The sequence below is a fragment of the Catharus ustulatus genome, chromosome 5 (genome assembly GCF_009819885.2).
Source record: "Catharus ustulatus isolate bCatUst1 chromosome 5, bCatUst1.pri.v2, whole genome shotgun sequence".
NCBI lineage: Eukaryota > Metazoa > Chordata > Aves > Passeriformes > Turdidae > Catharus > Catharus ustulatus.
The window spans coordinates 10,292,398-10,319,016 of record NC_046225.1 but is presented as its reverse complement, the minus strand read 5'-3'; the positions used below and the strand labels follow the sequence as shown (position 1 = coordinate 10,319,016).

The 26,619-nt window shown below is 41.5% G+C and overlaps 1 protein-coding gene across 1 annotated transcript in view; it reads left to right on the top strand.

The window, feature by feature from the left end:
• LOC116996622 (RING finger protein 150-like) overlaps positions 1-26,619 on the top strand; it is an 82,412-nt gene extending 55,793 nt beyond the window's left edge. The window contains exons 2-7 of the mRNA XM_033060477.1: positions 3,068-3,318; positions 9,188-9,259; positions 9,676-9,758; positions 14,812-14,908; positions 20,309-20,519; positions 26,541-26,619. Of these exons, the coding sequence (XP_032916368.1) occupies positions 3,068-3,318; positions 9,188-9,259; positions 9,676-9,758; positions 14,812-14,908; positions 20,309-20,519; positions 26,541-26,590 (764 nt within the window). The 3' untranslated portion in view covers positions 26,591-26,619. The remainder of the gene's footprint in view (positions 1-3,067; positions 3,319-9,187; positions 9,260-9,675; positions 9,759-14,811; positions 14,909-20,308; positions 20,520-26,540) is intronic.

Here is a 26,619-nt window from a genome sequence, read left to right as displayed (position 1 = left end):
ATTAATGTTGGCCAGAAAAAGAAATGTGTTAGGGAGCAAGAGTGCCACAGAATGCAGTTCCCACTGTGGGTGTGTTTAATGAAAGGCAGTGGTAGCATTTAACTTGCCAGGGAAGCATCAGTGCATGTTACTAGATCCTTTCTCTTTTTTAAATCTTTTGAAAAAATAAGTACTTGGGCATAAAAATGCACTCTGACACTGATATCTCATTATGTTATTTCCCTGCTCATAATTTGCATACTTTTTATGTATGTTGGAGCTTATGTGAAACTATGGTAATACAAATATTTTGTTTAAAAAGGGAGAAAAGATAAATAAATTACTTTTTTCTTTTATTTTCTTTCTAATATGAACATATTTGAAATTAAAAACTTAATAACATGATTGATAAATAGCATTATCTGTAATGTCATGGAGAAATTACCATAAACTCAGTAAAACATTAAAAAAAAATCTGATTATTATTTGTCACTGCTTTGGTTATTTTTTCCAACAACGCTTTATTACAAGTGGTGATGTTTTCCAAGAAAATAACCAGGTAGCCTGAAATTTTAATATATTAAGGGTTTGAATAAATAAAAGCAGCTACTTTCCTCTTGGAATAACATTGTCTTCTACTTTGTATTTCAAAACAGTTTTATTTAGTATAGATCCATGGCAATTTGCTTAGTGTCCTATGTCCAGAAGTATATTAAAGCTATAATAAACAATAATTTAATTAAACATATTGTTACAGTTTTTAAAGACATGCAAGATTCAAGATAAGTAGTTAAGATACATACTACCTGTATTTTCTTCTGGAAATGGGTCTGTGTCTATCTCCATTTTTCTAGGCTTTCAGGTGGTGTCTGTGCAGTGTCCTAGGTTGTACTGATGATGATGTTGAAGGTCAGTACTGGATAAGTCATTTGGACAGAGTGGTGGCTTTTTGAGGGCATTTGATTAAATTCACTATTTTTGGCTGTGGAATTTTTCACTGTGGACTCTTTTTGGCTATGCATGAGATTGGTGCTTTGGTTTTCCCATAGAATGATTTTTTTTTAAGGCAAGGAAAAGAACAAAGGAAGCCATGTGAACAGCTATGCCCCTGCTCCAGACAATTTTTCTTTTTGACTGCAGGAAAATTGCTGGCATGGCACCAGTGCCCTTCTCAGCCACTTTGAGACTTGGCAAATTCTCCCTGGGCCATTAGGGTAATGTTTGCATTAGCCTGTTGTAATAAATAGGTATCAGAAGAGTTGCAAGGCTAGATTTATCTTGACTGCTGATACTGGACTGTTGGGAGAAAAAAAATAAAGGGAAATAGCTGAAAAACAATAATGCTTTATAGAAGAGTATCAGCAGGAAGATTCAGTTTCCAGTCATGGATATGTGAAACTCCTGACTCAGCCAAACTGTTGATTCCCCTGGCCATTGACTGACCTGTTCATAATCAGGGAAGTGTTAGGATGGAAAGCCTCAGAGAGGAAGAGGGCTGGTGTTTGCACTTCTGCTCTGAGACTTGGGAGAGGAGGGCACATTTTTACATTACAATACACCCTGTCTGTCCTTAGCTACTTAGAACAATCAGTTATTGCAAAACATAGTTTAGGTGTAAAAATAGTCTACATGCTTGTTTCATGGAGTGAAAGAACAGAATATTCCTAATAATAAACTGTGAAGCAGTGATAGTTTATTTGTGAGGCCACAAAAGGCATTTAACAACCTAGTGGATCGCAGATAATTTCACACCATATATTTCACGTTCACAGGGGACATAAACCTGAAAAGGAAGTAATAGTTTCAGCAATGTGTGATGCAAGTAACACCAAACAATGCTGCACAGAAAGGAAAACTGGTGTGGGTGATAGCTAGATTGGTGGAGGGCCCAGTTCACAGGGTCCTGACAGAAGGCTTGGCAGGACTGTAGGAAGTCCCTGCTTCATCCCATCCCATCCCATCCCATCCCATCCCATCCCATCCCATCCCATCCCATCCCATCCCATCCCATCCCATCCCATCCCATCCCATCCCATCCATTAGTGGGATTTTGCTGCCTCAGCTGTGCTGACTTACATCCTTGTAGGGCCATGCTGCACATGCCAGAGGCTGATCTGGGCTGCAAAGGCAATTTTTTTGTGGAATTAAACAGGGCTCTTGACTTCCAGCTTGTATCAGTTGGAGAGTCAAGCTCCCAGCAATGAGTCCCAAATTTCTGTCTGGGCTTGGGCTGTGGGAAGCCACTGGGAACACGTTGAGCTGCTCTTTGCTTGCCAGCCTGGTGCAAGAGCAGTGATGCTTTGGCACATTGTGGTTGTGAAACCATGTGGGAATCTGTGATTGAAAGTGTTTCTGATCTGAATGCAGAGTTTGGAGGGGCTTCTCTGACAGACTCATGACCCTGCAAAACAGACTGTGATAAATGTGTATGGAGTGTTGGGTGCAGTGTGCCTCCCTTTCTGCAGTGTTTACAGCAATATCATCCAGATAAGCCTCAGCAGTGCTAGAAATCTGTGTTTATGTCAACCCATGGGGCACATTTTACGTATCTCACCAAGATTAGTATGTAGAAACACACTGTGTAAATGGTTTCAGCTGAAACCTTCACCAGATCCATCTGACTTTCCTGTTGGTAAACAGGAGGGAAAAGCAGAATAAAGCTCAGCTTTATTTTTACTGTTTGCCAAATCTGGACAAATCAGAGATGGGCAATCACCAGTCCTAGGAAGTTCAACAAGGGCAAGTTACCAAATTCTGCCCCTGGGATGGGGCAGCCCTGGATGTACGGACAGACTGGGGAATGAGAGGCTGGAGAGCAGCGCTGTGCAAAGGGACCTGGGGTCCTGCTCCAGGGAAAGGTGAATGTGAGTCAGCAGTGCCCTGGAGCCAGGAACAGCCCTGTCCTGGGGGCATCAGGGACAGCATGGCCAGCTGGGCAAGGGAGGGATTGTCCCCTCTGCTCTGCACTGGGGCAGCCTCACCTCCAGCGCTGGGGCAGTTTGGGTGCCACGAGATAAAACAGACATGAAGCCATCAGAGAGTGTCCATTTGTTTTAATTAAGGTTCCTTTTCTCTCTCTGTCTGATAGGCTTAGAAGATGTTGTAGCAATAATGATTCCTGAACCCAAAGGAAAAGAGATAGTGAGCCTCCTGGAGAGGAACATCACTGTGATGATGTACATAACCATCGGGACGCGCAACCTGCAGAAGTACGTCAGCCGCACCTCGGTGGTGTTCGTCTCCATCTCCTTCATCGTGCTGATGATCATCTCCCTGGCATGGCTGGTCTTCTACTACATCCAGAGATTCCGCTACGCCAACGCCAGGGACAGAAATCAGGTGAGCAGGGCTGGAGCAACTGTTTGTGCTTCCAAAAAGTCACCATGGGAAGTAAAAGTATAAGAAATTGTCAGTGTGTAGTAAAAACAGAAAGCCAAGAAAGTGAAAAGAATAGGAATGTAAAAATGACTGTGGCTGGGAAAAGCCAAGACTTCTGTCAATATAGATGACATTCAAGAAAAAAAATGAACTAATAATGTCTGTATATTATGGGTTTTTTTCTTTATGCAAAACACAAAAAAATAGACAGAAAGGTGATGTTTATTTGTGAAAAGGTTGTTTTGGTACATATAGCCTAATGTCATAGCAATGTATATAACTAAGGAGCCTTGAAATCAAGATGCTGACTAAAACACTTTAAGGTGTGTGTGTGAAGCAATGGTTCATGGTAAGTGAAGAAAGGGGGAAAAAATGTATTCTCACTTTAATGTTTCCTTAGAAGGATCTTGGGCTAGAAAGACAGACATGTCCGTCTTTATTTGATAATGATCCCTGAACAGGGCTGTAGTGATAGCCACCAGTGTTATTAAAGCATTGCTATTGGTTTTGGCATCTTGTCCAAACCCCTTGAAAGAGATAAAAAGTCTATAGAACTGAAGAGAAGTCAGCAGCAGTGATTTTATAAAGCACTGTCCATCTTTATGGTAGTTCAGCAGTGAATAATAATAGCAACAATAATAATAAATTTAATATTTTCTTGTCCGGATGCAACTGTCTCAGCAGAACTGGGAAGCTGAGGCTTCTGCATTTCATTCTAATGGTACTGTAGAAAATGTTATCAATGTATGAAATCTGAAGAGATAACCATTTTACTGCAGGAAAAAAAAGTGCACTGTAATTCAGAGAGGTTCTGAACCCTCAATAAATTACTGTCAGGGCCAGGAGGGTTGCCTTGCTTATTCTGCAGAAAAGGTGAAACTCAGAGTATGAATAATCATCTTGTAGAGAAAAGGAACTGCTGCAAACTCTGTAACAAATACTCATGGTGTAGGAATCCCTCGCCTTCCCCCACTGAAATTCAGGCATCCTCTGAGAGAGACAGCAGCTGCTCTGTATTTACAGACAGAAAAGAATATATTTTCCTTTTAAATATACAGTCTGAAATTTTGGATAGCAAGAATGAGACTATCCCAGCTGGAATTGGAACATCATTGGCAGCAGATCCGCTGTGACTGCAACGGCTGTGATAATTTTTAGATGCTTTGTCTGCAAAAGCACATGCGTGCCTAATTTGTGTGTGTGAGTAAGTGTGCTTTCAATCAAGTAATTATACAGGCAGCTTAGCAGTGTAAATAGACACACATAAACATGAAACTTAGCAAAATAAGAAGCTCATTCAGGTAACATGTTGTAGTTTGAAACTGATGTTTTTATATGTTCAAACATATTTCCTTTTCAGTGTTTTCTTTCCAAAGTTTGAATGAGACCAACATGTTGTACACTAGCAGTTGTCCTATGGATGGATGAAGGTTTTAATAACTTGGTTATTATGCTAGTTCTGTTCTTCAGAAGAATTAGAAAACATACCTCCTAAGTAATTACATATTATTAATTTGGGGGTGGAAAACTGGGCAATAATAAGAGGCAACCTAGAAAGTCTTCATGCACTTTTCTTCATACAGTTTTCTCTGACACCTAATCTCTTTTTTAGGTCTTTTCATATGAAAAATGGTAGCAATATACAAACAAAACTCCATGATTTGTGTTAATGGGTTGCTGTGGCTTTTTAGTTTTGTTTCTTTTAGTCCTGCCTATGGAATATAATGATGTAGGTAGTTCAGAAGAGCTCAGCTTGCTCTTGCCCTTCCCATGAGTGTTCCTCTCTGTTTTCCATCAAGTTCTGGGTTGTTTTTTTTTTTTTTTGCTTTGACATATTTTCTTATAGCTCAAGCATGGGATCACAAATTTCTGATTAAAATCACAGTGTCCTTTTGTCAAGCCTGATAACCACTTTTGTCTAGTTTTTCTTTATCTGGTAACTTTACAGGTGTGCTTCCCTTCTTTCATTAGGCATAAGTTTCTGAGCAAGCACTAAATCCAAAACAAACTGATTTAATTTTCCATCAAGAAACCAATGAGTCCAGTATTGAAAGAGGCAGCTAGAAAGACTGAAAAATCTCCTGGAATCATTTCCTGTGACTCCACAGTGAGATGAAACCTGGACATAGCCCATCTACATCTTTAGCCACCACTCTTCCTCATCATGTGTGCAAAATCTAAGTTCATGTGCCAGAAGGAAGGGACAGCTTACTCCAATTAGGTGCCTGATTTTGATGAGTGGAGAATCAGGATTTCAAAGATTCTTGCTGCATGCCAGGGCCTATTCATCCCAACTTGGCTGGGAATGAATGCAGTAGGGCACAGAATTGTCTTCCAATGTGGGGTTATGCACCTACAGCCAGGGTGTCAGCTACAGAGATGGTGAGGGATCACTTTTTATTTTAATACATTAATTTCTAAGAGTACCTCTACCACAGACAACTGTGCATCACATATGGAAATAGAAGATAGGTAGTATATTCATGATTTAACCTTTTTTTCCTACCTTACAAGATGTCCAGGAAGTAGGTGGTTGCCCTGATCATGAATCCTTTTGTCATGATGACAATAAATTTGTGCAAGAAAATCTGTTTCCTCAGAGCTTGTCTCCTGGAGGGCTCCTGAAGATGAGAGAGTTTGTAAAAGGCTGTGGAAATTGTTTAAATCAAAAAACATCACATTGCAGAGCTAATTAGAAGCAGTTTCAAATTACATGACAAGTTCCAGAGCTAATTTAGCAAAATATGACCTGATGTTACAACCCTGTAACAGCCAGGGCACAGACTTAAAAACAGCAACTACAACAACAAACCAACCCTGTCAGTGTGTCAGATTTCATATTTCACCAGTAATAGCAGAGTTCTCTTTTTATTGTTTGTGAGATGGGAAAATGAAGAGGGGATGATGTTTCAGTGCCAGACTTGTTTAGCACATTTCTTCCACGTCCCTTTTTTCCATTGGCTTCTTGTTCAGGGGAAGTTTTCTACAAAGTCATTTTGAAAGTAGTAAGTTTTGCAGGATAGTGAAAGCCAAAGTAGGTGGTGATTGCACTGGAGTTGAGAAGGATCTTTAGTGTGTGACTGTCAGCATGTGGAGCATTTCTCTGAGGAGGAAGGCTGGTGGCTGTGGCTTGGAATGAGAGTTTTGGGCCACTGAATGGGGATGTCAGTTTTTGAAGGGGTTTGGGAAGATGCTCCCTTCCCATGATGGAGTCTGCAGATGTTGTCTGGGGATTGATGTGTGTGATACCTCATCTCATTCTGCACAAGGCACTGGGTGATCTCCCTGCAAAGGTGCTGGTTCAGTCAGGCCATTAAGGGAGAAGCACTTACTGTAACTTCTCCTCCACAGCATTTAGGGTCATTTCCTTTCTCAGGAACACATAAGAGGTGCTTTCCATGTGGCTATCCTTCCTTTTTAATGAGCATTGCCATCTCCTCAAGACCACTGCACCTGATATGCTTAACTCCTTCCAGTCCAGTGCTGAATGTTGCAGCCTTGCTAATGGGATTATGAGATTTATGGCTGTAAATCTCTAAGCTTCACTTTATACCCTTAAACTGCTGTAATGCCTCTTATCTTTTAGGAAAAATTGTTGGTTATTGATAGCATGTCTTGCATTCAAATGGGAAAATCCTTTGAAAGTGTGACTTTAGTCCAAGAAATTCCTGTTCTTTCAAAAACTAAATTACTCTCATTTACATGTAAGTTATGAACTTGTCTATTTATGATAGATAAGAGAAAGCAAACATGAAAGCAAGTAGATCAAAGATGTACATGAGTTTTTAATCTTGTCCTTTCCCCTTCAAGAATGTGCAAAAAAGAACTGAGAGATTTAATTCATTAAAGTAACAATAATGATATAAAGGGATCACAAGCACTTTCTGAAGCATGACATAATGACTCTTGTCTTGCTGTCTGTTATCAGTCTCTCTTTGATTTACATTAAAGAACCAAACAGCTGACAAGAAATGTTTCCAACTCTTATTTGATTCTTTTATTTAAGGGAGACTGTGAGAAAAATGGACCACAGAAAGAGATGTCCTTCACATGCCATAATTAAGTTGCTGGAAAGCTCATATGTAAATCTCCTGATAGCCAAGATTGTTTTCGCCTCCTTAGCCAGATCTGACATTGCACTCTGCTTTTAATATTGCATGTATTTTGTCAGCCTTTCCAATCCAATAAGATCACTCTCTAACTTTAATCCAGTGATTTTAATTGAATCTGAAGACCAAAGTGGTAATTTACTGGTCGTATCAGTGTGATGATTAAATCTCAACTTATAAACTACCTCGAACTTCCTTTAGTTTTTGGCCTCATGCTCTCCCCCTCCAGCTGGAAACCCTTCCTGCTGACAGGCTCCTCTGAACTCTGGCACAGGAGTTTCCCAGCTCAGAAAGTTGAATGTCTTCTGAGTCACCAAAGGCCCTAAGTCTCTCTCCTGTCTAACAGCACATGGCTGGAAATGTGGCTGGGGAGAGGAGGTGAAGGGGAGAGTTCAAGTCATTTATTGGTGATAAATTGGAACGTGAACTGTTGTAAAGGAGACCTTGGAATGGGCATTGCTGCATGAAACCATGAGAGAGAGGCATAGAAAAAATGGGGAGTGCCCAAAGCAGGGTCACCAGTGTGGTCTGGGGGCACATGGCATCTGGGAGAGTGAAGGGAGCATTCTGAGCTGGGTGGGGAGTGCAGGAGGAGGAGGAGGAGGAGGAAGGGCTCTGCTTCCAGCTGCAGAAAGCATGGCCAGAGAGGAGTCAGAATCAGCCTCTTCCTGGAAGTACACAGGATAATTGTCACAAATTACCAGCAAGGGAAATTCCATTAGTATGTTTAGAGAAGAAAAAAGATTGAGATTGGTTAAGCACTGGAACAAATTATCTGCGGAGGTTGTGAAATCTCCTTTCCTGGAGATATTCAAAACTTGACTAACGCAGCTCTGACTTTGAAGTTGCCCCAGCCTTGAGCAGGGGGTGGAAGTACATGACCTCCCAAAGACTTTTCAACCTTTGAGTCTGTCTCCAGACTGCCTTGTTGCTGGATTAGCACCAGTGAGCAGCCAAGTCCTTGGAGCCCTGACAGAGGAACAAGCTCCGTAGCACAGGGTGCTGAACAGTGATTGTGTGAACTTCCCCTCCATGTTCCCAGCCTCTTGCAAGGAGCAGACTTGTCCAGCTTCAGTGTCAGAGGACAGGGTGTTTTGTGTCAGGCTGTTATTACATACTTTAATCCTGGTGGCTGTGACCCTGCCAGCACAGTAACATGTTTTGGAAATACGGGAGAACAGTCAGAAACATCACGTGGTAATCACTTTATGGTCCACTGGAGGGAATGATGGAAAGGCAAAGAATGAGCAAATGGTTGTGTATGGACAGGATGTTACTGCACTGCCTTACCTGTAAGAAACTGCAGATGCTTCCACCTTATTTTCATAAAACAGGCAACTCTGTATTGCAGGAAAAAAGACAGGTGAGATTATTCAGAGGTTTTGTGGTTAAAAAATTAACAGCTCACTTTCAGAAGTTGTATCCTGCTGAAGATCATGAACAATGTAAGAATAAAGTTCAGTGTTCACTCTGCTAACTGCCCAGTATTTTTTCTTTTAAAGTGTCATTTAAAAAAGAGAGGGAAGAAGTAGGATACCCAAATGATGGCTTGTTACCTACTTTGGTACACACCTACTGTGCCCTTGTTATGAATTATTATGTTTATATTAATACACTCTCCTGTTCCATGTACTTAAAACAATTAAGAAGCCTAGGGAGAAAAAGTTGTGATTTCTGCATGGAGAGATGCTCTTTGCTTAGGAGCAAATTTTGTCTTGCAGCGCCGGCTGGGAGATGCTGCGAAGAAAGCGATCAGCAAGCTGCAAGTCAGGACGATCAGGAAAGGTGACAAGGTAATTTTTCAAAATGCTTGTTGCTAAATGAAACTCTGTGCTGAGGGTTCCTTCAGCTCTCTGGGGCAATGAGGCAGAGCAGAAATGCCAATTGCTTATTTAGCTGCTGTGTCCTTCAGGTGGGGGAGGAGTGCTGGTAAGCAGGTTACAGATGGAATGGAGTGGGGAGAGGGGGTCATTTGGCTAAAGATGTAGAAAATTCTGAAAGTTAAAACATGCTAACTAAATCTGCATGCTTCCCAGTGCAAGTCTCCAGCTGGAAACATGTCAGAACATCTGACTTGCTGGTTATGAAATGCATTACTGGATTTGCAGTCAGCTTCAGTGACTGTTTTACTTTGTCACATAGCTAATCTCTTCATACAAGAACCTAACAAAATAAAAAATGAATATGATGAATATTCTCTTTCCTGTAGGAGACTGAGCCAGACTTTGATAACTGTGCTGTTTGTATCGAAGGCTACAAGCCCAATGATGTTGTCAGGATATTGCCTTGCAGGTAAATTGAAGGTGCTTTTAGCTTTAATAATCTCTTCTTCAAGACAGTCTCTGCTCTCAGTTTCACACTGATGAGATTACCTGAGAACTTAGGGGGGGAAGGGTGAGTTTATTATTTCAGCCTATTCAAAATCTGTTGGTAAAGATATCTGAAATGCCTTTTTATTCAATGTGAAGTGAAACTAATATGAAGTGAAATGAATGTTGGTGGTGGTGAGACCCTGAGGGTTTAGTATGGTAGTCAGAAATTTTGTCTGGCCTGTAACAAAGTCTTTGGTGGGATTTTTATACTAAAGTTTTGATTCATCTGTTTTCCTCACTGTTTTTAAAATTAGAATAAATTCCTTAGGAGAATTTGCCTCTGCCAGGGATCAGGCTCCTGCTCCCCATTAAGCTACTTGTTTTGCTGTCCTGGGCCTGAGAAAAGGATGAATTTTGTCCAAAAAAAAATCCCCAACCATAGAAAGAGATGTAGTGAGTAAAACATGCCTGGTGTGAAGATGCCTTGTGCAGCACATCCACCCACAGTGATGTGGCACAGGAGTGCAGCCCCTCGCCACCCCTACAGCTGTATTCATCTTTGTGCTATTGTATTGGCATTTGTGAAGTGCTACCTAATGGAGGATTTCTCCAAGGAAATCAATTTCTTAGGAAATTTCCTAGGATCAGTTACCCCTAGGAGAGCTACAGCAAGTGTTTGGTTTCCCTAGAAATATAGATCTGAAGTGCTGCACATACAGAGCAGAGATTTTATTTTTTGCAACAGAACTTCTTTCTTCCCCTGAGTCATGTTCACTGGCTTGAGGAACCAAAATACTTGTTTATTTTCCTGCTGTGTTGTACCCTAGTAGATATTTGAATGTTACAAGCTGTCCATTTCTGTTAGTTCATGTGATTCATTAAATCTGTTTACTGCCATCACTAAATGGCTAACACAAAGCAACAGATTAATCATAAATTTGACCTACTGTAAATCCCCCACAATGACAAATTGCATGTGAACTCTCTTTTTTTTTTTCTACAAGCAGACACAAACACATGACTTCATGAAGCAGAAATACAGAAAAAAAGAGAAATTACCAGAAAATGTGAACCTTGACTTGACATCAAATGTTTGCACGGAAGCAGAATAAATCTTGGAAATTTTGCATGATAGGGACAGGCAGTGTTTGGAGGTAGATCTGCAACAGCTTAAATACATTTCTTGTGTCCCACCTCATAATTCAATGAGCCTTTGTCATCCACAGCATTGCATCAAGCAGAGTGAGTAGGAAACACAGAGTTAACAGGTGGTGTTAAGCTCTTGGCTGACATGAAAGGTCGCCCAGAAAATGACTCATGCTAAAAGGGTAGCAGTAGCAGAACTGTCTTGTAAAATAGCCACAGTTTGAGCCTTAGCAGTCTGGAATTTTAAAAACTCAAAGATCTTTCTCAAGCAGCTGTTTCACCAGCCCTGGCTTTGCTGCTGCACAAATTGCAAGAGCAATGTTTTACACACTTGGATGGGTTTGAACTTCTGAAACATTGAATGGTACTCATGATTCTTTCTGCTGTTTTCAATCTTGTCTCCTCATCCAAAACAAAGGAAAGTGGATTTATTTCCCTTTCTGTGAAGGGAGTAGGAGTGTGTTATATCTTGATGAAGACCTACAGGCTCTGTAGTTTCCTGCTCCCACACCCTCAGTTAATCCATGTGCAGTTTGTAACTGGGAACCTCTTTAAACCTCCAGTATAGCACAGATGAGCTCTGAAATCAAATACATAATGTTTACTAGGAGCTGGGCTGTTTTCCCAAATGTCCTCTCTTTTCTGCTGGCACTGAGAAGCTGTTTCTATGTACCCCACTCTGGAAAGCCTGGAGGAGAATTCCAGGTCAGCTTGTGCTTCTTCCTCTGTCTTCAACAGCAGCTCCCACAACTGGCACAGTCATAAACTTCACTCTATTAAACTTCACTGTATTAAATAAGTAAGGAATGACATTTGGTACCAGTAAAAAGCATTGACTTGCAGCTGGTTTTGTGTCTAATGGTAGCAAACATCTCTGAAGTTGTCTCTAAGGGCACTGACACAAGATGAAATGAAACCAAGTTCATTGTTCCCAGAGTGACATCTCTTGTCACAGCCCTGCTTCATTCTGCTTCTCTTCCATCTCCAGATTCCAAACACCATTGTCTTTTCTGCTCTAGCTTTGGAGAAGGTACTGATCCTGCTGCTCCCAGTGTGCCTTTTACTGAACTTTTGCTAACTTAACCAAACTTCTATAAAGAAGCAAGATTTTTCTTTCAACCTTATCTCTGCTGATTGCTTCATAGGTTCTTTTTTTTGCTGTTTCATTTCCTTCACCAATAAACACATTCTCTGACCTTGCTCCATCTTGTTCTTTTTCCCTGAACCTTCACTCCATGAATCACTGTGATTTCAGAGAGTTTTCACTCCTGCTTTCTCTTTTTGTTAGCTTCCTGTGAAAATTACTTCATCACATTCTTCCCTTTGATTCTTCCTCTCACCCTCATCATCATCTTATTTTGTCCTTCTCAGGAGTAAAAAATACTGTACAGGCACCCCCCAAAATCTCAAACCTTCTTGTTGGATACGACAGTGCTACTCATTCTCTCACAAAAATTCTAAATCCTTTACTTCAGCCCTATGTCTAATCCAGGCAACTGATGCTCTTGCTTAGGGTTATCAGGGATGTACCTCTCTTTGTGCATAGGTGAGACTAGGAGTGAAAGGTGGGAGGAGAAAAGTTCTCAAAATTGCTGGCAAGCTGAACCCTTTACTATAGTTGTCTTATTATTATTATTATCATTATCATTATTATTAGCTTAGTGCAACATGATTTTTTTCTCTTGTATGATTAAAATCTCATCTTTAAAGAAAACATGAATACATTCCAACCAAAAGCTAGTTAAAAAATGTGAAGTGCTATTTAGACAATACCAAATGGAATGCTCTGGGAGTTGGAGGTTCTTTTGCTTTGTGCTCTGTGAGCTCTGCACAGCCCAGGAGAGTGCAGGAGGGGTCCCAGGAGGCAGCACCTCTGGAGCAGCACAGGGGCACTGGCACACACGTGTTGTTCTTGGCAGCTTTTTCCAACACACTCTGCACTCTCCCAGGATGAAGATTGCAAATTCCCCTGATAATTCATTGCAGTGCTTCGTTACCTTGGCTGTGGCAAAGCCTTTCTTATTGTGCAACCTGGATCTCACTTGCTGCAGTTTAAACATCATTGTGCTTCTTATCCCTGGGAGAGGTGGAAAGGAATTGTTTCCTTTCCCTTATGAAAACCTTTTTGTATGAGGTTGTTACACATCTTGCCTTTCTCTCTGTCAACTAATCACTTGCAGTTCTTTTAAGAAGCTTTTCAACCCGTCCAAATAAACAACTCTTTGCAATGAATGTGGTTGCACACAACAGGGAAAAAAAAACCTGTATTTTTTTTCTAGCTTGAACTTTGATTGCCAAAGCCATGTCCTGAGGCTGAGCTTGAAACTTCTCCTACTGTCTCCCTGTATGGGTCATTACTTCTGAAATCATCCATGATGGCTCTATCCCCTCCTTCCTTTTAAAACTTCCATCAGTCACAACTGCAAAGGGAGGGGTTTTTGACAGTGAAATATTGCAGTTGCTCTTGTCTTCCTTTATGCTGACCCTTCTTTTGCTTGAATTTGGAACATAAAACAGTTGACAATCTGTTGAATGCCATAAACATGTACATAGTTCTATACCTAACAAACTTTCAAATCCAAATCTGCAAAGCCTGCCACCTTGCTTTTCTGCACAAATGTTTATGTGTTCAAAACAGGTACTATAATAGCTCTAATTGTATCATGCTGCACAAAAATTTTAAAAGGCAAATCTTTACCTGATTTTCAGTAGCATTCCATTATTCTTTGGATTTCTGTCAAATAATCAAGTTCCTTCTGTAATACATATTAAATGTGAAATTAATGGAGTCGTAATACACTGTGCTAAATTAGTATTGAGAAGTGCAAAGTGACAAGATCTGTCATGTATTTAAATTACTTGGCATTGTTAGGACTTATTTTAGAATATTGTTTTTGAAGCCAACTTCAGGAATACTGAACTTCAGATTTGAAATTCTTTAAGGCATGAAAGTGTTCCAAGCTTTTGATGATGAACAAACATCACGAAATTCTCTAATATGAACCTCAGATTGAGGCTTTCAAAACTGGAAACTGAAAGCTAAAGGGGATTTTTTGGTCTGTGGTAAAATGTCTTGGTGGAAACTACGTACTTTTATTCAAAACAGACTTTGGAAATCAGTTTTGTTTTCTGAGAGATTAATAAATATCTCAGGTCTTGTCGATGGACTGATTATTTTGGCACAAACATGCTTCAGATGTTTGCCAATAAGCATATTTATGAATTTGATTATATCATTAAAGAAAACCAATCACTGACAAGATTTTCATCATTATTTCATGTACTGAAAGGCAAGACAGATTTTCAGTAGCCTCCAGAAAACTCCAGAAAATCTGATGGTTAGACTTTTAAAAGTAAAATTACACTTGCCTCAGAGAGAATATTTTTTAAAGTATTGTACTTTTTTTTCTGTTTAAATGAAAAGTATATTTTTTTTCTAATTCAATTTATTTTTTATGCCTCTGTTCTGAAAAATACTGGACCCTCAATGGCTTCACATTTAAATTATATGTAATCAGGTTTATTTGTAGAACTATCAAGGAAAACTAACATGATTTTTGCTTTTACCAGCAACCAGCTTTTGTTTACTGGCAGACTTCAAAGTATAAAGAATATGGGGTTTGCTGATGTATTTTGTATATTTTCCCTAAGTCGCTAAATGTGTATGTGTTCCATTCCAAGCACATTGAAATGTGCACATGTGCTTGAGTTGCTGCAGGAATCATTTTAGCCTTGTGTGCACAGGAGCTGGTTCTGCAGTCCTTGCAGAGGTCACAAACTGCACCAGTTCAAATACCCTCACTTAAAGGAATTCAGAATCATCTGGTACTAAGTGGTAAGTGGTGCTGTGGTGCATTTGAATTAAGATATCCTGGTTTTCATTGCAGGCATCTTTTCCACAAGTCCTGTGTAGACCCCTGGCTGCTAGACCATCGTACCTGCCCGATGTGTAAAATGAATATTCTAAAAGCTCTGGGGATTCCGGTAAGCACTTTGCAGAGCAGCCCAGCGGGGCAGAAGAGAAACACCAGCCACCTGAACATGTCCCCTGTTGCCTGTCTGTTCCCACCTTTCTCTTTTTGCCATATTACTGAATAATGAGTTGATTTGTTAAGGGAAGTCAAACTGGAAATGTCTGACTCTACCTGTGTCCTCTACCCCAAGGAAGAGTGTGTCCGTGGGGGTTGGTTGGGAGTTGGGATTTGTGTGTCTGTGGCTGCCTGCTTGGTGGAGCAGAAGGTTCTTCACTGGTGTTCTGCTGGATTTATAGACTCTTTCACACAGCTTTCAGGACTGGATTTATTGTTTTAATCATGCTCTCAGTTCAAATCTGAAAGCAGCAGGTCTGCAAATAAAATTTTCTCTTCTATACCCAGCAAGGACAACTAATTGCTCATTCTGGGGAAGCAAGTCCTTTTTTTTGTCAGATTTCTCTTAAAGTCTATCAGAAGCAAGATCTGTACTCCTAAATCCAGCTGATAGCCATTTCTCCCAGTTACTAAGCATGTGGTGGAGCACATGACATACCAGAAATTGTTAAGCTCTTTGTTATTTGGAACATCAAATGTGGTTAGAAATTGCCAAAGTAATTGATCTTTCTAGTTGCATGTTTGCATTCAGATAGTGGATGTCATACAGTTTCCCAGCTGCAGCTATCATGGAGCTCAGGGGCTTCACCAGGAAGGAGTGAGTCACTCTCCCCCACTGAGCAAGGCTTGTGAAGTTCAGTACTGAACCACCTCCAGGTGATGCATTAACAGGTGCTGTAAATAACCCCCTGAGTTTCAGTCAGTGATGCACCAGTTCACATCTGAAAGAGCTCTACAAAGCAAAATGGTATAGCCAATGTCAGAGAGCTCAGTTTCAGGCAGACTAGGAAGCAGGGTGTAGGCAGATATGTTAATAAACCTAATATAATCCACACTAAAATCATGCAAAGGGGGGGAAAGCAGCAGAACATTTTAGCTAGGGAATGCATCAAGTTTGGCAGCTTTTTTTGTTAAACACGTATATTGTCTTTAGTGTATTGAGAGGTGATGCAGCTGTTAAATCAGTGCTTGAGATGAAAAGCCAGGATGAAGGCTAGCTCTGCCATTCAGCATCTCTGCACCTAGGCTTAAATACAGAAATATTTCCCCAGGTTCCATCCCAGCTTACAGGCTTGCCAGGAGCAGTTGCACAGGGTTCTGACACCTCTTCTCCCCACCCAGTGTATTTTTGCATGACTTCACCCCACCATTTCTGCTCTCACATTCACATTTTGTCCATTTTGTCCATTTTGTCCATTTTGTGCTCTTTGTCCAGCTTCACAATCAGGGGCTATAGGCAAACCAGACCAATGCTTTCTGGAGGCCTGCAGTGAGATGTTAAAGGCTTCCCACAAAGTTTAGTGCTGTTAGAATTTACATCCAGAGCACAGCTCTCACTGGCTGCTGCTGAAGCATGTCCACAGGCTGTTTGAGGCTGGGCACAGCTAGTAGAACAAAAAAACATGCCCTGAGGCCATGTGTAGAAGTTTTGGTTTACATGGCTAGATTTCAGTCTGAACAGCTCTGTAGGGGCAGGTGTAGAAGTACCTGGTTGCCAGGAATAATTGGAGCACCATTCCATCTCCTCAACGCCTGTTTCCCTTCTCATAGCTCCCTTTCCTCTCTGTACAGCTCAGCAGAACAGGGATCCATCCTGCCGTCCTCACTGAGAGCTTTCTGCATGGAGCTTCTGTGGAAATAACTCTACTGGGCATGAAATTAAAAATGCTGCTGTAACCTACATGAACAACTGGTTCAAATTAAGATTTCCAAATCAGCTTTAGTGTTGGTCTGTCTCAACACTAAAAATAAAGCACTTGGATATTAATGTTCCACTAGCAAAGTTTGTTATGGGATTTTATTGTAAGAATTTCTGTAAAAATTCCTGTAGGTTGCTCTAAGGCTGAAAACAGCCCTGTTCATCTCTTGGAGGAAGCATGTTGGCAGACATGGATCATTGGATATGTTCATGAAGGGAGAGCATTATCCCTCAGTAGGAGCTGCTGTCCCTGGGAAATTGGAGTAGATGGCCTTTGTGTCAGGTTTACTCTGGCTCACAGCAAAAAAAGTGGAGGTGTAAGAGCATCTGGTAGCTTGAGGGTTAAAAATTCCTATACTGCTATCAGTTGCTCTTCTTCCTCTCTTTTTTCTGTCTTCTCTTTCTAAAATACACCTCAACTCTTCTTTATTCCTTCCCTACCTTATGCTCTCTCCTGCTTCTCCTCTGCATAACCCCTCCTGCCTGTCCTGTATCTCTCTGAGCTTCTGCTCAGCTCACAGGACCTGTTCTCCACCTGCACAGAAATCACCTTGTCCTCACCCTTATCACTTCCCAGCACCAGCTGAGGGCAGCCTGGGGTGGACATCATTCCTAAGGTGTGCTTTCTGGTGCTCCCATGAGCCAAAAAAGCCACCAGCCCACATGAGCTGGTGTTTTTAGACTCATCACTTAGCCATGTGTCCATTGCTGTGGGGAAAGATGTTGCCCTCAAAGAGCCTGTAAAGTTCTAGGGCTTCTCAGTGAGAAGTGGCAAACATTTCTGTAGAGTGGCTAAAGCAAAATGTCATTCCCTAACCACATTCTTGAGTCTTGCTGAGCCTTCTTAGCTGAAATTTCCACACACAAAAGAAGAAAAAAAGCCTTAGGCAGGCATCAGCCTCTGATGGGAGGCTTGGGCACAAATTTGCCAAAGCCCTTTTGCAGCTTTTACAATGGGGGGAATGAGGAAATCTTACCATAGACAGGCTGTGAGGTTTTGTTCCTGTCAGCTGCATGTTTGTCCTGTGGTTGTTATTAAAGACCTGGCATGTATGTCTGTGGATATATTGTGCTTCATTTAGCAGGAAGGGTTTGGATTTTCCAGGAAAGGGTTGGTCAGACCCCAAATACCTAACTGTTTCCATTCAATTCACAGCTAAACTCTGCTTTGAATTTGTGATAGAGACTTTAAATATTGTCTTCCCTGAGCTCAGATTCCCCAGGCAGTTGTGAGGCACCAAAACTCCTGCACTTATTCTCACAGTCACTGAGCACCCCAACACCTCCACTTTTCTCTGGAGCACTCTGCAGCTCCAGAGGATTATTAACTATCTGCCAGCAAATGGTTGGCCTGACCTTTTCCACTCTTGCTGGCAAATCCAGCTCAGACTACACCTGCAATATTTGAAATGGATTACCTGTGAAAGTGTCTTTCAAAGAGCTACATTGCTATTGGGACAATCATATCATGTAAAATATTATTTCCCTCTGCTTCTCCCCCTTCCCTGCACACATCTGCTGGATCTGCAGCCAGCTGCATTTTTGGCAGCAGATTGTATGACTTGAAGCTATTCACTTAGAGCCTTGCCAAGCCCTCAGAAGTCAATACAAAGCTTTCCCTTGACTTTAGTAGAATTGTGCTCTCAAAGCACTTACATGCAGGGCACGAGTGAAACCAATATAATTAAACTTAGCAACTGTATCTGGGTCACTCTGGCAGCCAAAGCCATAATGGTTTGGGTTTTTTTTCTGATCAGTATTTCTTATAATTAGTTTTATAACATGCTGCTTAGTTTTGGGCTTTTTTTTTTTTCAATTAAAATGATTCAGGAATAAAGGGATTCATTATATCAAGCAATATTATTTTTGCATCTTTAATGTTTCGTTTGGCTTTCAGTTATAATCCCCCTCTTTAAAAGGTTTAAAAGTTTGTGATAAAACCCCATTCTGGGAAGAACTGAAATAAGAGCAAAGACAGACAACTGATCCCCTGAAAAATTGAAATAATTTTTCCCATAGGTGAAAGGAAAAATAGGCCTTTTATTTTTAATATACACTGCCATCAAAGGTAAATTAAAATGAGCTTCAGAAAACATTGTTTTATAATTGTTAAGAGAGAGGGAAAGAGTGATAGGTGTAGGGGATAGGTTTGGATCCCTGTCCTACAGATAAGTGATTGGTGCTTCACTTGGAAAGGTACAAATTCAATGAGTTTCATTAACACCTGGTATAGTTGAACGGGCCTTTTTGTTCCCAAATCTGAGGCATTATTGCTGCTTGTGGATTAGACTGGAGCCAGACAACAACAACTTTAGTTTACATTCCAAACTTCAGTTTGTGGATACAAGACTACTTAAATTCCCTATCTCTTTCATTAGGAACACTTGTGAAAAAAAATGCTTGAGAGCTGACAACAATCAGACAGGGAATGTGGGAAAAAGAGAAAACATGCTAAGTTCCTGATTCTGGGGGGGAAAAAAAATAAACATATGGTCACCTTCTGTGCTTGAATTCAAGGGGGTTTCTCTTGTGCTTAAAGTTAAATCTCTCTTTAAGCCTCTGCTGTATCATATTTTGCTTATTCTCTTGGTGCCTGCTGGCAGGTAGTGAGATTCTCCAAAGTGCCTTGGCATGAGAGACAGCTAAGCATGGTAAAAAAATCAGATCCACCAGAGTACACCTCCTCTGACACTGGCCCTGTCTGTGCTTAGTGCTGAGCAGAGGGAAGGCAGAGGGAGCAATTCACACCTAGGGCTAGGGGATGGATCACACAGCAAAAATGTCTCAAACCCCTGAAGTTGGAGGAAACCTAAGTGATCCAGACTAGCTGTCTGGTTCCTGGAGAGTAAAGATAAATGGTAACAACTTACATTAACATTTCCTAACTTAACAAGGCATCTGCAAATTGCAGCTCAGTCTTGGTCTCTCTGTCACTGGGCTTGCTTCACATAGCAACAAAGACTATGAATCAAATAATGCTCTTCAGTTTCCCATTATTGTCTGTTTGTTTCTTTTCCCATAACTATATTTTGTAGAAAATATAGTATTAGCAAAGGAAATGATCTTCTGATGTTTAGAAACTTGTCTTATAAATAGCTTTAGCTTCTAGTCTTGCAGCACACATGTAGATGCACCCACAGGCAGTTCTTACTGAATTCTTATTCCTGTAAGCTCAGATACTGGCTCTGTAAAATGTATATTTCAGGAAGATAATAGTTCCACTTCAGCTCCTGTCTCTGTTTACATTTATGGTCTGATTCAGCAATCTGCCTCTGTTGAGCAGATCATACCAATAAGTGAGTTACTATTTTAACGTGCATATTCTCAAACCCTTTTAAAAGTATGAATAAGAATATTTAGCAATTGTATGTGACACAGTTTAATACTCAGTATTTCCATGGCATACTTTGGGTCTCTCTTCCAACAGATTATATAGAGTTTTAAGTCCATGAATTCCAACTGTGTGTTTATTCATTGTACGCTGTCATTTTCAATACCGAAATAAAGAAAAAAAAAAAAATCTGAAGAAGAGGTAAGAAGCAAACTGCATCTCTTTATCAGGTAGGAGCTCGATTTTCTCCTTTTCCTTCCCATTAGCCAAATGCAGACTGCATGGATGACATACCTCCAGACCTGGAAGCATCCATAGGAGGCCCACCCACCAACCAGATCACGGGGGCCAGTGACATAACCGTGAACGAGAGCTCGGTGGCCCTGGACCCCCCTGCCCGCGCCGTGGGAGTGCTGCAGGTCATCCAGGATGTAGACTCCTTTCCCCAGGCTGGAGAGGGCAACTTCACAACAAGCAGTAAGTTCCCATTTCTGGCAGGGTTTGCGCTGAAATAAATGTCTAGAAGCCGCAAGCACAAACCCATCTCTAGTGAGCAGCCTTTGAGGGCTTTTCACTGGAGCAATGGAGTTATTTTCAGCCCAGCAGGAATCTACAGGGTGAGTAAATTTAATTATCACATGTTCTGCTGTACTGCACTGATGGTCAGAGTTCCTGTGCTTGAGTGCAGTTAAACAACACTGATGATCAAAAGGAGAATTTGATGTGTTTTCGGTTTTAGTTTTCACTTGTGTAAGGTGTGTAAGCGGTGCCTTCTGAGCAAGTAATTCTCAAAATGTCTCTCTGCTCCTAAAAATTATGTTCTCTGTTGAAAATCTGCTTCTGGCAGTTTGAAAGGAATGTTGTCAGCTGTTTTGAGTGAGGACTGTACTAGTCTAAAATTCTAATGTTTAGGTAAAATGGCAGATCAGTAGAAAACACCTATCTGACACCAGTTGGTGTATTGACAAGGCTATTGTAGAAAATCATCAGATATGCTTGAAGGGAGGTAGGAGAATTTGATAAAATACAGTTTTCTGTATGGTTTATGTAGGTTCTGGAAAAAATACACATTTTCAGTGATTTCTAGGTACTGCTGTGGGCCTGGGCATGGAAAAGTAGACAAGTAATAATATTGTGTGTAAAAGGTAGGAGAGATGTGATGGCACTAGGCTGAAATGATTTTACATTACTCTTCTTACTCTGTGGAGAGAATTGATAATCTCATTTTCTCTCATGTTGTTATGCCAGTGTCATGGAAGTGAAAGTAATTTCTAGAAACACTGGACTTGTGACCGAGGTACAGGTGACCCAGAAACAGATTTTTACATTCTGTTCTGTGGATTTCAGGTTTCAGGCTTGCTCCTTTTATGGTCTAAGTTCTGGATCCAGGAAGGAGTGAGCAGCAAGGCTGTAATCCCAACCATCTTGCATTGCCAGCCAGGGATATTCTGTTTTCTCAAGTGTCCATGAGTGCTGGCAAGAGCTGTTCAGAACAAGATTTTGTTCCTTCCAGTAATTGTTTTTAAATTCATTGAAGGCTGATTTAAAAAACAAAGGGAAGATGGCAGCACAGTGTAATAAAGACTGGGCTAAATGTTGGTCTCTGCTGTGCCTTTAGCACTCCAGAGGCAAGTAGATCCTGTCCCAGATAATGCTCCTTGCTGTCTGCAGGATCCACACTGTTGGGGCTGTGCCCCTGGCGCACACAGCAGCATGACACATGCTGGGAAAAGCCTGGTCCAGAGCCCTGCACGAGGGACAGGCTCTGCTTTTCATCCCAGCATCTTGTCGGGCTCAGAAGCAGCTCTTCTGCTTTCTCACCAGGAGTAACAATGGTGTGGAGGCTGCCAGGGAGCACAAGAGCTCAGTAACTCTCCAGGCACTCTCTTCCCTCCAGATTTGTTTCAAGAGTTTGCAGGGAGGAACAAACGCATTTTTTATTCATTTTCCAAGTTGCCAGCTAAGTTGAGTAACTGGGTGAAAAGCTTGCTCAGAGACAGCAGAATACTGCAAGACCTCCAAAGATGCTTTATTTTGCCTTGGTGCCCTTTTGTTTTCCACCTTACCCTCCATTTTTCCCCTTACCTTTGATAATATTGGACAACAGACCTGAACACTGGACAGTTCTGAGGGCTGACAGCAGAGCCCATGGATGAGGAACTTGCCCCAAGACCAGGCACACAGACAGCAAAGCACAGAGCATCAGGAGATCCTCATCACCTGAAGAGTGATGCCCAGGGAAGGACTGTGGAAAAGATTTTTTTTTCCTGATTATATGAGAGAGAACAGGGAGAGAAAACTGCTAGATGGCCCAAGCTCTGTGAAGGTTGTGAACTCACACTGGCAGAGGTGTGGGTGGGGAAGCAGGCCTTTCCAGTTGTTTTGAGAGGATGGAAAAACTCCTTGAGGAAAGGTCAGAGCACCTTGGGACATTCCAAAAGGAGATTTATGCCTGCCTGTGCTGTGGTCTGCACAGTCACTCAGGGAAATCTGGTTTAAAGCTTAGTTAGCTGCTGTCATTCATCCATCATTGATGGGTAGGCATGAATCTTCATCTGGATTTCTCACCCAAAGAGCAATGCAATACTTGAATATTTGTCACTGATGGATGTGCAAGTTTCCCTGCTGTCATCACCACATCCAGCATGGTGCATTTTGCAGTGGTTCCCAGAAAAACCACTTAGGCCCTTTTTGCAGCAGAGCTGCAGCAAAGAAGAGGTCCTTGGTGCAGAGTTAGGGGCTGAGTTCCAGCAGTCATGGGAATTTGACTCTCCAGCTGCCTCATGTGAATTTGGAGGGTTCAGGCAGTCTGAAAGTTAAAACTTGGCATTGTAGGCAACCTGAACTCTTGAGGCAATGAAAGGGGAACATGCAGGACCTTATATATAGCTGTGGTATGAATCCAAATGCTAACTAAATCAGAGGGCAACTGTAGGCTAAATAACTGGGTCATAGCTGTCAGGGCAGATGGGGCTTTATAGGCATTGTGTCTGTTTATTGTATTTCTCATATCCAGAATGCTCAGTTGCACAACTGCAGAGCTTGCTGAGCCTGCCCTTTCTGTGAACTAGCCTGCCTGGGAATTTGTAAGTGATGACGCTGATTGCTCCTAGGAATCTTTGCTGAAGTTGCTGGGTTCTGGCCTCTTTATATAGAATTACTGATGGGAGCCTCCTGCAAGGCTGAATCTGCACTACAAGTGTTTTCCCCCATTATTATTGAATCTGTGCAGACTCCAGGGCTCCAGCACAGCCTTGACTTGCTGCACCCAGCACCACAAATCCTTCCATCCTCCCTTGTTCCTCACAAACTTCAGTGGTACAGGAGGTGAAGGACTTGGCCACCTTCTTTCCACCCACTTCTGCAAAGCTTTTCACTTCTTTGTTGTTGTATTCTTTTTTTTGTCTGTTGATTAATCGTCCTGGTATTGTTGTCTTGGTTTGGGTTTAATTTCCCTTTTCGTGTTTCCATTCAGAGCCACAAGACCTCCCACAGCGTGTCTGGAGGGAGGGTATTCCAGAATACTGTTCACATTGGGTAAAATTCTGTCTCCATGGTGGCAAAGCTCCTGCCTGCTTCGGTGGGGCCAGATTTTAATTGCTGGAAGTCAGCCAGTGCTTTCTCCTTATTTCTGTGTGCATGCTCAGCAGACATCTCGCCTCCTCTCCTTCCCTTCTGCTCCCCATGCTCCTGATATCTGTGGGACCCTCAGAAATGTGGTGTACTGTGAACATCTGGATGGGACTAAGCCCTAGGCTTCCTTGCAAAACCAAGAATCTCCCGTTTATCAGCACTGAGCACTTAAAAATGCACCAGCAGATTCTCTCAGCTGCCTTTTAGCAAGATCCAAGCCTTCATCCAGTCACTTGGGCACATCCACAGCCCAAAGTCTGTTCAGTATTTGGTCTTTAGTGATTGCTCTCTGTGGGGGGATATTGTGTAGTATCCTGGAATAGCATGTTGTAATATATTTCTGTAATAGGTTGCTGAAAAGGTATTGATGGAAAAAGTGAAAAAATGGAATTTTATTAAAAAAAAAAAAAAAACACAAGGAGGGGGGAGAGTGGAATACTTAAGAGTTCATCTCAGATGAGTTTACTGCTCTGATTTTTTCAGCTCTCCAGAGCTTATAAAAGAAGAAAACCCAAAGATCTTTTTCCACAATAATGCATCATAGCAATGTGTGGTGCCTGATTTTTAGTAGTGAATTATGCAAAATGGTAACATTTTTGGAAATCTCAGTGCAGGTGGAATTTCCTGCTCTACACATGATGAGTGTGAGCTGGACTTGGCTAAGATGTGAACTTGAAGGAGCTCAGAGCTACACCAGCTTCAGAAGGTGGATTTAAGATTTTAGGAGACCACTGCAATATTCGTTGGGTCAGGCTCAGTTGGGATTGAATGATATGGTTAAAAAAGGTTGTTTTCTGGGAAAGTAGCATCTAGATGTTCTAAAGGCATGGTGCCACTGGCAGGTGAAAAGTAGTTACTATTTTTTTTATTCTTTTATAGCATACATGGTCATTTATCTCCATCAAGCACTTACTAATTTCTGCAGTAAATAATGTGCACTGTCTTTGCCCTCTCTTCATAAACACTTCCAGTTTTTCAATTTAGAGCAGCTTTTATATCCCATTCAGTGGGATGTCTCATCCCACCACAGAGGGCCTCAGAAATCCCACTAGTACTATCTCTGTAGTTGGAGGCAGAGCCATAAATAATTCCACTGCACACATGAGCAGGACTTTTAGTGTGAAAAACCACAGACTTTCCCCCAAGGTGTCATATCACCTGCAAAGTCCAGAGAGTTTGGCACACTGTACAGCAGTGTGGGCAGTCTAGACAATATCAGCAGTTCTTTTTCTGCCTCTCATTTTGTTCTTTCCATAAAACCCTGCCAACCTACAGCTCATCATGGCTGTTAGGACCCTTTCAGATCTCTCTGATAGCTCTTCATTAAATCTATTAATATAACTTTTCAGGTAATTATTTTGATCTGTGTATGTCTAAAATGTCTTTATGAAGAATAGTCATCCTTTGGGAGTGGATGAAAGTGCATGATAAGAATCTGATCCACTGTTGTCTTGTAACCACTTGGCTGTTCCTCCTTGCTATTAATAGTGGGGTTTTATAGGCAGAATGTAAAGGGGGAGGAAAAGGTGGAAAAACTCCCTGGATACTAGTTAATACAGCAAGTTATTAACACTTGGATTAGCAAGTTCCAATGCTGTCCCAGAGAGAGAATACTGATGGGACCTAGTTAAAGACTGAGCAGATTGGTCCCATGTGCCTGGCATGTGACATAAGCTCTACTAAAATCTTGTGTGGATGTTGCACTAAATGATTGTCATAGACCAAAACTTCCAGTGAGCTGAGTTCCCAGATTGTTTTGGGACTAGCACTGATGCCAGCATAGCACTGGTGGTTTGAAAGAGTCACCAAGTGAGAGGTGGCTGGCACTAAAAATGTACTCTGAATTACTGCATACACCTACAAGACTCCTGCCAGACTCTGAATGGACAGGGAAGTTTTTCTGTTATAAAACTGCTCCTCCTTGGGACTCATGCTGGAGCAGTTAGTGAAGAACTGGGGAAAGGACTCACATCAGAGAAGTCTGGAGTGACCCCATGTTGGAGCAGGGGAAGAGTTTGAGGAGTCCTCCCCTTGACAAGGAAGGAGTGCCAGAGGAAATGTGATGAACTAACCACAACCCCCACTCCCCTATGCTGCTGGGGGGAAAAAAGGGAGAGAACTTGGGAGTGAAGTTAAGCCCAGAAAGAAGGGAGGGGTTGAGTGAAGGTGTTTTTAAGATTGCTTTCTCCTTACCCTACTCTGATTTGAATGGTAATCAATTAAATTAATTATTTTTCCCCCAAGTCAAGTCCCTTTTGTGCCTGATGGTAATTGGTGAGTGATCTCTCCCTGTCCTTAGCTCAGCCCAGCTGCCTTTTGTTGTATTCCTCTGAAGGGGAGAGAGGTAGAGTGACTTGGGTGGGCTCCTGGTGAGCAGTCAGGCTCCAGGCACCACCCTGTTGGTGTAGAAATGTGTCCTTAGATGTGTGTGCATTGCATGTGTGCAGGGAAAAAAGAAAAATGGGACCTGAGGACTGGCACCACTGATAACACAGCTTGTGTCTTTCTCTATATTCCACTGTCTTTAGCAGATATCTGGGTAAAACACTGATCAGGAAAGCTTTTACAGCAAAATTGACAATGTAGAGTAAAATACAAATCTGAACTGCAGAGAGACCAGATGACTTCATACCAGCTAATCTCTTTGATTTATACTTGACAAGAAAAGCCTTGCCTTGCAAGAGATGTTCAGTAGCTTGCATACAATTGACTTGATTATTTAGGACTCATGTTCACATTTGTATTGTCTGTGGAGTTTTTATTCTCATCAGTTTTTATGCAAAATCCTCCACTGAAATCATCAGGAAGTGCTGTTTAAGACACAATGTGCTACGCTGATTCTAAATCTTTTTCTTATCGATTCAGAAACAAAACCAAATGGGAGACACAAGGATCCAGCTTGGATCAGCACCTGAAAACAGGAAGAATGGCAGAGCAGTGGTTC